The sequence below is a fragment of the Triticum aestivum genome, chromosome 3B, assembly GCF_018294505.1.
Source record: "Triticum aestivum cultivar Chinese Spring chromosome 3B, IWGSC CS RefSeq v2.1, whole genome shotgun sequence".
Taxonomy (NCBI): Eukaryota; Viridiplantae; Streptophyta; class Magnoliopsida; order Poales; family Poaceae; genus Triticum; species Triticum aestivum.
The window spans coordinates 181,354,177-181,370,033 of record NC_057801.1 but is presented as its reverse complement, the minus strand read 5'-3'; the positions used below and the strand labels follow the sequence as shown (position 1 = coordinate 181,370,033).

The 15,857-nt window shown below is 46.6% G+C and overlaps 1 protein-coding gene across 1 annotated transcript; it reads left to right on the top strand.

Annotated features, from left to right (window-relative positions):
• Window positions 1–14,934: 14,934 nt before the first annotated feature.
• Window positions 14,935–15,583, top strand: LOC123069263 (uncharacterized). The gene is made up of 2 exons (XM_044492076.1): window positions 14,935–15,079; window positions 15,161–15,583. Exons 1-2 carry the CDS (start codon window positions 15,016–15,018, stop codon window positions 15,322–15,324), a joined length of 228 nt encoding a protein of 75 aa, XP_044348011.1. The 5' UTR covers window positions 14,935–15,015; the 3' UTR covers window positions 15,325–15,583.
• Window positions 15,584–15,857: the final 274 nt, after the last annotated feature.

Genomic DNA, 15,857 nt, shown 5'->3' with positions numbered 1-15,857 from the left:
TGCCTTCTCACACACATTCCCATGAAGATGCCGTTGAAGATCTTGCCAACACCGTCGGAGCTTCACGTGATGCGGTGCGTGATGAGGAAAGGGAGGAAGATTCATCTTCGGAGGCGGAAGAGTCGTCTTCGGAAGATGAGGACGAAGACGAGGAAGATGAAGATTGATGTGTCTTTCATGTCTTGAACTTTAGTTTGCATTTGAACTTGGTTGGATGAACTTGTGGGCATGATTTTGAACTTGTGGGCATGAACTTTTATTCATCAACTTGTTTGTGTCAAATTTCACATGTTCATTGCATTTTGATGAATGTTTCAAACTCATTTTGTGTCCAAAATATCATATATGGCGAGTCGCGCGCGCTGTATTTTTGCGCTCTGCTGGAGCCGCGCGCGCGCTGCATTATAGCGCGTCTGTTGGAGCCAGCGCAGGCGGGCGCGCTAAACCAGCCGCAGCGCGTGCGGCAAACAGGTTTTTTGCGCGCGGCGCTTTAGCGCGGCTGTTGGAGATGCTCTTAGGCACCTCCCATTGTACAAGGCCTAGACGGTCAGCGCAACTTGTGGCAGAAGCCATACGCTCACGTCACTCACGTACCACCGTCAAGTGTCCAAACAGATTCACTTTTTCTCTAACAACTCTAGCCGATCCCTAAAAAGCTAGCCGATCTCCTAAACCGTACAGCAAAGTAAATAGTTTACTCATTGGCGGCAAAATTTTGTGTTCTGACCCTTTTGCTAACAATTTCAGGATCTGACCCCTTTGAATTTTTTGGGGATCTGACCCTTTTGCCTACCGTCAGGGGTGGCGGCGTCTAACGGCCGTCGGCTCGTGCTGACGTGGAAAAGGGCCTACCGCCATGGGATGTGGCGGTAGGGTACTGAAGCCTACTGACAACTCCTCTGGCGGTAGGGTCCTGGGAAGTGGATAAGGGTGGGAGGGGCTGGATATTTCCTCCCCCACTCCTCAACCACTCATTCAGCCCACCCACTCCTCACCTCTCCCCCGAGCTCAAGTCTCCCCCTCTCTCTTTGAAGCACAAGAGCCTATCAAATCTCTCTCATTTGTTTGAGATTTCTCCGATGGATTCTTACCATTTTCATCACCCAAGGTAGCATTCTCATTTCCCCTCATTTTGATTGGTTGATATCTTTGTTTAGTTTGCATTTGCTCATTTGGTTGCAAACCCTAGCTCATGTGGTCAAATCAATTACTATGATCCATTTAGGGTTATGTTTGTGATTTCCTTATGTATGATGTGCCCAGAATTGTTTGTAAAATTGTTCGTGTACCTAGATCTAGTGCTAGTATTAGTGTACATAATTGGGCTTGGGTTAGGCTTGATAAAGCAATTAAACCTATGTTCACTTTAATAGCAACTTTCGAAATGTAGGATGGCACCATTCGTCTTCTTTGAAGCTTCTGTTGAGGCGGTGGCGAAGCGTGAACGCGAAGTGATTGAGGAAAATATGAACTCCTGGATGGAAGCCATTGATGCGTTGAATGCGGCATGTAGGGCCTTTTCAGATTATTATTTCACTAATGACCGTTCTAAAAATTTTATCAAAAAAAAGCAGAGGCAGATCACCAAGCTCAAAACGGCAGAAAAAAACTGTAGGCGTGATCTTGCAATGCAAATTGCATAGTGTGCAACAATGGGAGAATATGCTGAGATAGACATAAGAAATCATGGTCAGGTCATTGATTGGTTAGCGAGCCAACCATTCTCGTCAGACAAGAAGCGGGCTTCTCGTTGGGCATGGGTCAAGGAAAGAAATGATATTATTTGTTGCAACCCGGGACTATATGCCAAATAGAATTGCATGAGGCTATGTAATCTTTGTCATTTGGACTATAATGACATGTACCCTTTGCTTGGTCGTCATTTGAACTACTATGACTTGTACCCTTAACATTTGAACTCATTAAGAACTTGTGTTGTATGTCATATCAAGTAACCAAGTGTTATACTCCATTGAATTTATTTTCTGTTTTGTTCTATGTCATCTTAAACACGTATATTCATGTAGGATGGACATTCGATCCATGACTATGAACATAGCGTGTGAGAAGCTCATGTCGGAGCGACACTGTTGCTTGAAGAGGGAATGTGAAGCATTGTTGAAGATTTGTGATGAGGCAAATGCGGCCATGAAGGATTTCAGCAAGTATCACGTTATCGAGGAACCTTCTGATGCTAAGGAGAAAAAAGCTTTCCGAAAGCTTGCGAACGAGAAAGAGAGGATGCTTGATGAGGTGCAAGACCGGGAATATGCTTGTAGACACGCTTTGGCAATTGAGATTGTGTTCACTGCTAGCAAAGAAGAATTCCATGAGATGGACTTGAGGAAACCCGGCCAGGTCATAGGATGGGCAATCAAACAAGGCATGTCAGAGAATCCGGCCCGCCGTGCTGCATGGCCTGGTTCCGTGAAACGAATGGTGTGTTGGGTCATTGGGCGGGATCCACCGACTTTCAACTGAAGCGTAGTCAAGCGCGTGACGATCAAATTGAACGTCCAATAAGTATGATAAATATGTTACCTGTTTAGAAAATGTGTCGTTGAGCTTGAGCTATTAGTTTCGAAAGATGTCATATGAACCGGATCATGTTTTAATTAATTTGAACATGTGTTATTCGTGGATGTAATGAACTATGTTGAGTTGAGTTATGTATGTGCTTGTGAGAATCATTCTAATATTTGATAGAAGTGGGTATATTTTTAGAGTTGGCCTTAGATGTGGGGCAGAACAGAGAACTTGCTCTTTTTTACCCTACCGCCACAGACACTGGCGTAGGTTGCTGGATCCTACCACCAGAGCCCATGGCAGTAGGGGGCGGCATAGTTGCTGTGACGAGAAAAATCGCGTAGGTTGCTGGATCCTACCGCCAGAGCCCATGGCGGTAGGGGGCGGCATAGTTGCTGTGACGAGAAAAATCACAGAAAAATCACAGGCTCTGGCGATAGGCGTATCCTACTGCCAAGGTGGTGTTTTTTCTCGTCACAGAAACTATGCCGCCCCCTATCGCCATGGGCTCTGGCGGTAGGATCCAGCAACCTACCGCCAGGGTCTGTGGCGGTAGGGTTTGAGCCTACCACCAAGGGGTTGCTTTTCTTCATAACAGAAACTATGCCCCCCTACCGCCATGGGCCCTTACAGTAGGGTCCAGCAACCTACCGCCAGGGTGTGTGGCGGTAGGCTTGAAAACAAAGGCCTTCCCTTTGTTCTGCCCCTCATCTGAGCACAGCAGTTTATAAATAAAAATCATCACATAAATTGTTGATAAATCACAGAAATTGCTGACAAACAAAAGTTCTCACGACACCTTGCAAACATCTCCACACCAAACTCAATACAAATGGCAAGTTCATTCACGACAAGTTCATGACACATGGCTTCTTGCCTTAGTACTACATAGTTCATGATAAATGAGAAATGTGGCATGGCTTCATCCGGTTACATGACGAGTCCACCGAAGCGAAGGCTTTACTGAGTCATATGGGGCAATTTCCCCTTCTTGTCACGTGCCTCATCCTCCTCTTGTGCCTTGCGAGCCTTTGCGAAGCTTGCCATGCCCTCTCCTCCTTGTGTTGCTTCTGCTCCATCCTATCTTTCTGACGACGCTCTTCCTCCAAGCCTCTTTGAAACCTTTCTTCGAACAGCCGCTGGCACCTAAGACAATCTTCATATTGGTCCTTTTGGACATCTTTTGGCACTTCATGATCTATCCACGTGAAGTACTTGCATAGAGGAGGCGGTGACTGCATATAAAATGGATGTTGGTGTTGACACACATTTTGGGGTAACATGTTACTTCTCTAGCATACTGGTGGAAGGTCATAGGCGTTAGTTGGAAGCGCACGATCATAAGCATAGTTGGGGCAAACAAAATATCTCCTTCCTTCCGTCCATGACTTATTTTGGACGGTGGACACCTTCACCTTGCAACCATCTCCACACCAACATGGCGGAATCTTCACATCTTTCTCCTTCACCTTGTCCAAAGAAGCGTTCTTCCACTTGTGCAGCATGTCTTCTTAGTTAGCACACGGTGGCCTCCTCATGGAACCGGATGAAGCCATGCCTGATACGTCTCCATCGTATCTATAATTTTTGATTGTTCCATGCCAATATTCTTCAACTTCCATATATTTTTGGCAACTTTTTATATTAATTTTTGGGACTAACATATTGATCCAGTGCCTAGTGCCAGTTCCTATCTGTTGCATGTTTTTTGTTTCGCAGAAACCCAATATCAAACAGAGTCCAAACAGAATAAAAATGGACGTAGATTTATTTCGGAATATTTATGATTTTTGAGAAGTAAAATCAACGCGAAACAGTGTCCGGGGTGGCCACGAGACAGGGGGGCGCGCCCTCCCCCCTGGGCGCTCCCTGGACTCTCGTGGGCCACCCGTAAGGCAGTTGACGCTCTTCTTCTGGCGCAAGAAAGCTAATTTTATGAGAAAGATCTGGGCGAAAGATTCACCCCAATCAGAGTTACGGATCTCTAGATATAAAGGAAACGGTGAAGGGGTAGAATCTGAGAACGCAAAAACAGAAAGATAGATCCAATCTCGGTGGGGCTCTCGCCCCTCCCAAGCCATGGGAGCCAAGGAACATAGGGGAAACCCTTCTCCCATCTAGGGAGGAGGTCAAGGAAGGAGAATAAGAAGGGGAGCTCTCCCCCCTTGCTTCCGGTGGCGCCGGAGCGCTGCCGGGGGCCATCATCATCACCGCGATCTTCACCAACAACTTCACCGCCTTCATCAGCAACTCTTCCTCCCTCTATGCAGCGGTGTAACCTCTCTCTTACCTGCTATAATCTCTACTTAAACATGGTTCTCAACGCTATATATTATTCCCCAATGATGTATGGCTATCTTATGATGTTTGAGTAGATCCGTTTTGTCCTATGGGTTAATTGATGATCGTGACTAGTTTGAGTTGCATGTTTTATTATTGGTGTTGTCCTATTGTTCCCTCCGTGTCGCACAAGCGTGAGGGATTCTCACTGTAGGGTTTGCAATATGTTTATGATTTGCTTATGGTGGGTTGCGTGAGTGACTGAAAGACAAACCCAAGTGTCGGTGTCAAAACCGGCGGATCTCGGGTAGGGGGTCCCGAACTGTGCGTCTAGGCGGATGGTAACAGGAGACAAGGGACACGATGTTTTTACCCAGGTTCGGGCCCTCTCGGTGGAGGTAAACCCCTACTCCTGCTTGATTAATATTGATGATATGGGTAGTACAAGAGTAGATCTACTACGAGATCAAAGAGGCTAAACCCTAGAAGCTAGCCTATGGTATGATTGTTGTTCGTCCTACGGACTAAAACCCTCCGGTTTATATAGACACCGGAGAGGGCTAGGGTTACATAGAGTCGGTTACAATGGTAGGAGATCTACATACCCGTATCGCCAAGCTTGCCTTCCACGCCAAGTAAAGTCCCATCCGGACACGGGACGGAGTCTTCAATCTTGTATCTTCATAGTCTAGGAGTCCGGCCAAAGATGATAGTTCGGCTATCCGGACACCCCCTAGTCCAGGACTCCCTCAGTAGCCCCTGAAGCAGGCTTCAATGATGACGAATCCAGCGCGCATATTGTCTTCGGCATTGCAAGGCGGGTTCCTCCCCCGAATACTTCATAGAAGATTTTGAACACCAGGATAGTGTCCGGCTCTGCAAAATAAGTTCCACATACCACCATAGAGAGAATAATCTTTACACAGATCTGCTGACATATTCCGCGGCGTGACATCACACGACGGCTAGGCCTTTATTCGAATCGTTTTTTGCTGTCCCACCTCAGCGCGTTTAGCGAGGCGGTTTCCTCGGCACGTCTTATCAAAGCGGAGATCGTGCCCCCTTATTCCGGGATCCTCATCAATACGGGCATGGGTAACCCAACCGTGCCCGCTGGCACGCCCCCTATATCGAAGGCGAGTGCCAAACAGCCACGGGGAGGGCGCTTGGTATTCAACCTCTTTATAACGAGACCAAGGCCTTCTCCTTTCTTTCAATCTCAATCGAGTCCGCCCTTCGCCTCGAGTTCCAACACCCAAAGCTCCAGATTCAGGCGCTTCGGACCTTCAATAATGTCCGGCTCCGACCTGCAAGCCGGCGGGTGCTTCTTCTGTCACGGAAGAAGACGTGCTAAAGCTGAGAGACGCCAGGTATCTAACGGCGAAATTTTGCATAGGCTGCCTGCCCAAGGGTAGGTTATTTCTACTCCCGAGCTTGGTGAGAGCGTGGTGTTCGTGTCTCACTTCCTTCGGGGTTTAGGCTTCCCGACGGACCCCTTTGTGAGGGGGCTCATGTTCTATTATGGGCTGGAATTCCACGACTTGGATCCGGAGTCCATCCTCCACATCTCATCGTTCATTGTCGTATGCGAAGCCTTCCTCCGCATTACCCCTCACTTCGGATTGTGGCTTAAGACCTTCAAAGTGGAGCCGAAGATGATCAAGGGGCAGCAGATAGAGTGCGGAGGGGCTGTTATAAGCAAAAATGCTGACGCTCCATGGCCTGAGGGCTCTTTTCAAGAGGTGCTTGGTTTATGGCAACAGGAGTGGTTTTACATCACCGCTCCCAGGGGCACCAAATGGGTGGCGCCACCTGCCTTCCGCCCGGGTCCTCCACAGCGGCTGGCGTCATGGGTCAACAAAGGGCTCGACTAGGGGCCGTCCAAGGACGTTCCTCTGCTGCAGGGCCGTATTCGAGACCTCCAAGAGAGAGAGATCAATATGGTCGTAGTGGCGCAGGTCATGCTGATTCGGCGCCTTCTGCCCTGCAAATGTCGCCCCCTCCGTGTGTGGGAATTTAATCCGGAGGGACCACGAGCTCTCCAACACTTCATGGGCGCGACGCCCGCGGAGATGTATGAACTGTTCTTCGGATCACAAGAGATGTGTCCGGACTTGACCGAGGATGCAGGTCTGAGCTGCAATCGCCCGGATACTCAAGTAAGTAGTCCTATGCCCGGACATGCTATCCATACATTTATCATAAACTTGCCCTTTAAAGAGCTGTCCCTTGAACAGGAGTGGATAGCGAAAGCAAAACTAATAAGGTGTCCGGCCCCCCTCCCTGAGACCATGCCGGATCCTGTGTTAACCAAGATGCTGGAGGCTGCGCCTTTGAAAGAGGGCAAAGGGGGGAACAAGGAAACTACTGCCTCCGTGAAGGAGGCTTTCAAAGAAGGGGGGACTGAGAATCCCTCCTTCTAGGGGGAGAAGAGGACCGCTTCTGAAGATCCTAAGGCCAAGGCCTCAAAGCGGGGGAAGAAATCTTCACCAGAGGGTCCTGCGCCAGAAGAAGCCTCGGCCGCACTATTTCCCCAAGGGAATCAGCCCTCCAGCGAGCCGTAAGTAGAAAGGGGAGTTTTGTAATAAGGGACATCCCTGTTTTTATTTCTGAAGATAACCGAAGTTTTACCTTGTAGTTCGGATCTCAACCCTTCTCAGCAGAGCTCAGCTTCGGGGGATCTTCGTCCGGAGATGATGGAGAGCGAAACGCCTCCATCTGCCGCACCGTCATGCAGGGCGGACGACCCTGAGGTGTCGTCGCGGAGGGTTTCCCCGAGTCCGGCGGGGCCGGAAGGTCCGGCACCAACTGGTGTACGGTCAGAGGAGCTGAAGGATCTGCTCGGGCGAGCGTCTATCTCAGAAGATCACCGTGCGTTAATGGGTACGGTGATTGAAAGGATTTCATCTGCTGAGAGCGGATTGCATGAAGCCGTCAGAAGTTTACTGAGGGGGTTTGAGGTACGCAAAAATGATATACCTTCTGACAGTTTTGCATATAGAATGCGCCCTGTATAGATAGTAGCCCTTGAGACTCGGTACGTTGTCGAAAGTGATAGCACGCCGAGGATCATAATCTCAGTTTTAAGATGTTGCCTGTCCTATATAGGTGGCGGAGCGTCCAGTGGCCAGCCGGACTGATCAATTTGCCGAACTGAAGCGGCAACTTGACGTGGCGGATGCGGACATCGCGCTTGTCAATAAGCGGCTTGACGAGTCACAAGGTATGCAACTTCTCCACGGACACCTGGTAAGGGAGCTTGACGGCCATGCCTTACAGCATGTGTGCTTTATGCAGATGGTGCCGCTGCTATGGAGAACCTTCGGGCGGAGCTAGCCCGAGTCAAGGAGCAAGCCAGAAAAAGTGATGCGGCTGCCTTGAGGGCGGCCGAGGAGCTAAAAGCCGGACATGCTGCTCACTGCCGAACCAGGGAGGAAATGGCCGAGATGGCCGGGAAGTTGAAGAATGCTACCGACCGCTGCGAGTTTCTTGAAGAAGAACGCCGAGCGGAGATAGAGGACCTGAAGAAGGCCATCGCCGAAGCCAAGGATGCCCGCTCCATGATGAGAGCTATAAAGGAGGAGCTACGTCAAGCAGGGGATATCGCGGCTGGAAAGCCCTTTCTGCTGCGGAGGAAATTCACGGATCCGAAGTATGCTCAGTTGGGCCAGCTGTGGGGTGCGGAGGATGCTTATCTAGATTTGGCGGCGAGTGCCGCAGACGCGGTTGCGCACTTCCGAGGCCAAAAGTATCACGGAATGGAAGAGCTTTTTTGGTCGCAGTTCCATAGTCCAGAGCGTCCACTTCCATTAACCGATCGGTTAGCCGAATGGGCTGAGCTGAATAGGTTGTCCGGACTTGCCATGAAGGATGTTGTGACTCATTTGTGGCCGAAAAGGCCCGAGCCGAAGAGTTATTTTGGCTTGGTGCAGCAGTTCCATGATGCGGTGCCGCATATCGATGCAATGAAGCGGTCGGCATGCATAGAGGGTGCGCGGATGGCTCTTGCCCATGTCAAGACATGCTGGGCGGAGATGAAGGCCACCGACGTTGCATCCCAGGATTCGGACAGAAGCCGAGTACCTGCCGAGCACTATTTTGAGGAAGTCCTGCAGGGCGCTTGTTTAATAGAGACACAGTGCTCGAAGGATATTATGTTAAAATGACATGTATGATTTGTGAAACAATGTTTCAATATAATATAAGAGCTTTTTATACTTGTGCGGTCAAGTAGTAAAATACCTCCTGCGCGGCCGTTGATGTATATGTGTATATAACCTGAAAGATGGCAGTCTTCGGCTTCAGCCCCCGCGCACATAGTGCGGGGGTGTTTGCAAAAAAGCGCATTTTCACACTTAATCCAATGTCTTGGTCCTGTAAAGGAGGTGATAGCGTAGCAAACTAGGCAACCGGACTATAATGCTTTATCACTTTCACTTAGCCATAGGAGTTCGATGGTGGGGCTACTATATAGCCCCTGGGGGCGCCGCGCTCTCCCGAACTCGGGGCGCGTATGTGCATGACCGAGAAGCGGTCCTTCATTAATGCGGAGGAATTCTAAACATTCCGGTGGTCCATCGAGTGGTTGACCAGTCTCTCGCTATATCATGACAGTCAGTTTTCGGCTTTCTCTACTGAGGTGCTCACCAGGCCGAACTGGGGCACAATCGCAGTAGTTCTCCTGGTGTCGCGTTAGCCGATAGAGCGGAACATAAGGCAGCAAAACACAGGAGACGGGCAAACCCAACATTTGACCAAAGACATGATTCGGAGCTGATGCATATAAGGCCTAACTCGAGACGCCGAACACTGTTGGAAATATGCCCTAGAGGCAATAATAAATTGATTATTTTTATATTTCCTTGTTCATGATAATCATTTATTATCCATGCTAGAATTGTATTGATAGGAAACTCAGATACATGTGTGGATACATAGACAACACCATGTCCCTAGTAAGCCTCTAGTTGACTAGCTCGTTAATCAATAGATGGTTACGGTTTCCTGACCATGGACATTGGATGTCGTTGATAACGGGATCACATCATTAGGAGAATGATGTGATGGACAAGACCCAATCCTAAGCCTAGCACAAGATCATGTAGTTCGTATGCTAAAGCTTTTCTAATGTCAAGTATCATTTCCTTAGACCATGAGATTGTGCAACTCCCGGATACCGTAGGAGTGCTTTGGGTGTGCCAAACGTCACAACGTAACTGGGTGGCTATAAAGGTACACTACGGGTATCTCTGAAAGTGTCTGTTGGGTTGGCACGAATCGAGATTGGGATTTTGTCACTCCGTGTAAACGGAGAGGTATCTCTGGGCCCACTCAGTAGGACATCATCATAATGTGCACAATGTGACCAAGGGGTTGATCACGGGATGATGTGTTACGGAACGAGTAAATAGACTTGCCGGTAACGAGATTGAACAAGGTATCGGTATACCGACGATCGAATCTCGGGCAAGTACCATACCGCTAGACAAAGGGAATTGTATACGGGATCGATTGAGTCCTTGACATCGTGGTTCATCCAATGAGATCATCGTGGAACATGTGGGAGCCAACATGGGTATCCAGATCCCGCTGTTGGTTATTGACCGGAGAACATCTCGGTCATGTCTGCATGTCTCCCGAACCCGTAGGGTCTACACACTTAAGGTTCGATGACGCTAGGGTTATAAAGGAAGTTTGTATGTGGTTACCGAATGTTGTTCGGAGTCCCGGATGAGATCCCGGATGTCACGAGGAGTTCCGGAATGGTCCGGAGGTAAAGATTTATATATAGGAAGTCCTGTTCCGGCCATCGGGACAAGTTTCGGGGTCATCGGTATTGTATCGGGACCACCGGAAGGGTCCCGGGGGCCCATCGGGTGGGGCCACCTGCCCCGGGGGGCCACATGGGCTGTAGGGGGTGCGCCTTGGCCTACATGGGCCAAGGGCACCAGCCCCTAGAGGCCCATGCGCCAAGATAAAGGAAAAAGGGGAGAGTCCTAAAGGGGGAAGGCACCTCCGAGGTGCCTTGGGGAGGATGGACTCCTCCCCCCTCCTTAGCCGCACCCCTTTCTTGGAGTAAGGGGAAAGGCTGCGCCTCCCCCCTCTCCCCTGCCCCTATATATAGTGGAGGGGAGGGAGGGCATCCATACCTGAGCCCTTGGCGCCTCCCTCCCTCCCGTGACACCTCCTCCTCTCCCGTAGGTGCTTGGCGAAGCCCTGCAGGATTGCCACGCTCCTCCTTCACCACCACGCCGTTGTGCTGCTGCTGGATGGAGTCTTCCTCAACCTCTCCCTCTCTCCTTGCTGGATCAAGGCGTGGGAGACATCGTCGAGCTGTACGTGTGTTGAACGCGGAGGTGCCGTCCGTTCGGCACTAGGATCATCAGTGATCTGAATCACGATGAGTACGACTCCATCAACCCCGTTCACTTGAACGCTTCCGCTTAGCGATCTACAAGGGTATGTAGATGCACTCTCCTTTCTACTCGTTGCTGGTCTCTCCATAGATAGATCTTGGTGATACGTAGGAAATTTTTTTGAATTTCTGCTACGTTCCCCAACAGTGGCATCATGAGCTAGGTCTATTGCGTAGATTCTTTGCAGTAGAACACAAAGTAGTTGTGGGCGTCGATATTGTTCAATATGCTTGCCGTTACTAGTCTTATCTTGATTCGGCGGCATCGTGGGATGAAGCGGCCCGGACCAACCTTACACGTACGCTTACGTGAGACCGGTTCCACCGACAAACATGCACTACTTGCATAAGGTGGCTGGCGGGTGTCTGTCTCTCCCACTTTAGTCGGATCGGATTCGATGAAAAGGGTCCTTATGAAGGGTAAATAGCAATTGGCATATCACGTTGTGGTTCATGCGTAGGTAAGAAACGTTCTTGCTAGAAACCCATAGCAGCCACGTAAAACATGCAAACAACAATTAGAGGACGTCTAACTTGTTTTTGCAGGGTATGCTATGTGATGTGATATGGCCAAAAGGATGTGATGAATGATATATGTGATGTATGAGATTGATCATGTTCTTGTAATAGGAATCACGACTTGCATGTCGATGAGTATGACAACCGGCAGGAGCCATAGGAGTTGTCTTTATTTATTTGTGACCTGCGTGTCAACTTAAACGTCATGTAATTACTTTACTTTATTGCTAACCGTTAGCCATAGTAGTAGAAGTAATAGTTGGCGAGGCAACTTCATGAAGACACGATGATGGAGATCATGATGATGGAGATCATGGTGTCATGCCGGTGACGATGATGATCATGGAGGCCCGAAGATGGAGATCAAAAGGAGCAAAGTGATGATGGCCATATCATGTCACTATTTGATTGCATGTGATGTTTATCATGTTTATACATCTTATTTGCTTAGAACGACGGTAGTAAATAAGATGATCCCTTACAACAATTTCAAGAAGTGTTCTCCCCTAACTGTGCACCGTTGCGACAGTTCGTTGTTTCAAAACATCACGTGATGATCGGGTGTTTTATTCAGACGTTCAAATACAACGGTTGTTGACGAGCCTAGCATGTACAGACATGGCCTCGGAACACATGCAAAACACTTAGGGTTAACTTGACGAGCCTAGCATGTACAGACATGGCCTCGGAACACGGAGACCGAAAGGTCGAACATGAGTCGTATAGAAGATACGATCAACATGAAGATGTTCACCGATGATGACTAGTCCGTCTCACGTGATGATCGGACACGGCCTAGTTTGACTCGGATCATGTTATTTGCTTCATTTGAACCATTCAGTGTGTTTGAATTTGAATAATTTGGTTTGTAAACTTTGGATTCGATTTGTAAACTATATTCGTGATTTGCGTGAACCTTCATTATTATGTTTGGTTTTTATATGTGTGCTAATATGTAGTTGCAGTGTAAACTAGAATTGAAATAAGTTCGAAAAAACAAAATTTTACTCCGTTATAATTAGAGGATTGGCTAGATCTTGCAAATATTTATTGGACTAAAATTTCTCCACTAAGCTTTGCCAAGATGGTTTACTCTATTTTTCTAGAGAATCGGCTAGAGATGCTCTAAGCACGCAAAAAAAAAAAGAAAAAAGAACACGCACTGGAATTTTGTGTTCTTCTTTTGTTGTGAAAGGAATTTTGGGTTCTAATTAACTAAGCTGCTTTTATAAATTCTAGGGTAGAGTATTCACAAGTCTGCACACATACTCTAGCCCTAATGTACATACTCATACTGTACACACTCATACATTCCCTCTTTGTTCTTTTTTTTTTCTTCCCTGACTTAGAATTGAAATTGTGGTAAATAATGCATGTGATTTTCTCCTTCTAGTAATGGCATTCGTTCATCTTTTTCTGCATGTGCTAATAGTCATAATCATGTGACGATTGTAGAATGGAAGTTAGCAGTCGACTTTGTTTATGTTTACCTTTTGCAAATTGAAACGACCTAGTGTCACACATAATATACATCTCCTCCTGCTTCTTCTTTTCTCATTGTAGCATTCTCCCAAAATAATAACTGTATATATATCGGGTTCTTTTGATGGAAGAATTTCCAAAACTCAAATATATAGCATTAGATTGTTTCGCTAGGGTTTTGCACTAAATTGAGGGTTGGCTACACCATAGGGAAAAGAGAAATCTAAAGGAAAAAAATTACTAGGATTCAATTATGTGAATCAAATAACCAACATAAGAGAATTTTCTAAGGATCCTAATCTTCCAAATTTCTATACAAATCATTTCAATGAAAGGAGCCCTTAGCATGCACTCAAACCGCTTGGAAAGAATCCTTTATTGTTTATATGGGCCAATCAAACAAACCAAAATCTTGTAGGATTCATATGGGCATGACATTGCAATTGTATATTTTTCCTATTCCCGCGTTTTTGGAATCCTTTATTGTTTTTGGAGTTCTACATTCATTTTAGCGACAACTAATATGAGACGGAGGAAGTAATTACTACTCCCTCCGTTCGGAATTACTTGTCGCACAAATGGATGTATCTAGACGTATTTTAGTTCTAGATACATCCATTTCCGAGACAAGTAATTCCGAACGGATGGAGTATTATTCAAAAACTAGTTTAATTGATGCATGGCTGTTGCTATACATGGAAATATATTTCGGGCTTTTATTTGTGTTGGCTTTTGTTACGGAGAACTTAAGAGAGAGGAATGGTTGCATGCAACATTCCGCGGTCTTGCTCACCGTAAAAAATGCAACCATTTTCTTTAGGGAAATAGCAGGGCTCTGCTGTGTATTTTTTTAAAATAAATAAATACAAAGAAGGTACCAAAATAAAATAAAAGAGCTATACAGGTCCTAGGGCAAGAAAAGCATCAGAAAAAAAGAAACAAAAACAACAATACCACAAATACAAAGGTCGTGATCATCTGGAGGCATTGACCCAGTCTGCCAGACCACTGTACTCTTTCTCGGCCCTGTATGTGATCCATTTCATCTCCACCTTGGCAACCATTTTATTTCTTTTGTTGTTTTTAGATAATTTATATCTTTTTGAATCAAAGTTTATGGATTTCTGACAACAAGACCTTATTTGAAACAAGATCAATCTAGGGTACATTTGAAACTAGTTCAAATTCAAGTCTCACTACAATTTTAGTAATTTATTTACACGGTGAAATTGAAACCATTTGACTTCCTATCACCCTTTTCGTTCATGATTACTTTCATTTCCAATTATATTTTACTTTAATTTTTGCTTTTTATGGTGGCATACATGATCTTCTTAAAATAATATTAACATATATTCATACATGCACAAATAACTCTTTTCAACAAATGGGCCTTTTTCAAATACATGAATATTTTATTGTATACAAGAACATTTTTAAATACATGAGATAAAACTTCATCTCAAATATGTGAACATTTATTACATCCTAGTCCATGAAACTTTTTCCATTTTTTTTGCAATGTATGATTTTTTTTCTTTATATCTTAACATGGTTTCTAGAGCATGTTAAATGAAAAACATAATTTCAACATATAATAATGTAGGAGTATCTGTTAATGGGCCGTGTGCTAGTTGCCAGCTCATTTAGAAGTTGTTGAAGCGAAATGCTGACTATACATGTCATGGCCCATGTCTGTATTTCGCACAGAAACAACAACATAGCCCGAAAAGGAAACCAAGAAAATAAGCCCGGAAATCATAGCCCAGTCCAAAGCAGTTCCCCCCACCGCCATGTCCGCCGCCGGCGAAGCCTCCACCACGGTTCTCCGCTTCTTCTCCTTCATCGGCGCCGGGGGTGCGCATCCTGCTCTCTCTGCTTTACATTCCTGTACTCATATGCTTTAGCCAGCGGGGCCTAACGCCTCTGTCACCGCAGTGATCTGCACCAAGGCCATCAACATGTATCTCGACCACGAGCGCAAGCAGGAGGAGGCGTCCGCCGCGGCTGAGGCAGCAGCGGCCGCAGCCACTTCCGACTCCGCCGTGTTGGTAGCAGCCGACGCGTCTCCCGCGAGCGCCGTCGCCGCCGCAAAGCCCTGACCTCGGAGGAGGGGCCGTCTTTGCTGGTTAGGGTTCTCGCGATGTTGCTTGCCACTCGCGAAAGGGGAAAAAATAGTACCACTTATTCTGTTTGTATAATGTGTTGTGATGACATGAATCGATGACCATCCTTTTTTTTACAATGTGAAATTGTGAATGATGCGAGCTTGAATCCACCTGCTCAGCTGTGTCCTGATGAATAATAATATTACACTTTTGTTCGCTATAGAGTCGTGAGATTGCGATGATTTAAATGTTATTAGTTCTATCAGAAAAGCTTTCAATGTTGTTTTGTCCGATGTTCATGTGGTAATTTGGCAGAACCGCTCATCAAACCATAGGTAGTTTACTGGTAAAACCAGAGTTGCAGCATTCTCCTAGTTATAAACGTTTTTCTCTTTTACTTCAACAGTATGCACAGATTGAAGTAACATATAAACACTCTGGGGCTTTTTTTCTGTCTATGTGATGCTTAGGATCAACTTTTGCCAAGTACTATAAGCATATGCAATTAGGGATTCTTGATTTGCAGT

Coding starts and splice junctions, on each gene's coding strand:
- LOC123069263 (XM_044492076.1), top strand. CDS start 15,016: ATGTCCGCCGCCGGCGAAGCCTCCACCACGGTTCTCCGCTTCTTCTCC. Junction 15,080..15,160: donor CTCCTTCATCGGCGCCGGGG/GTGCGCATCCTG, acceptor CTGTCACCGCAG/TGATCTGCACCAAGGCCATC.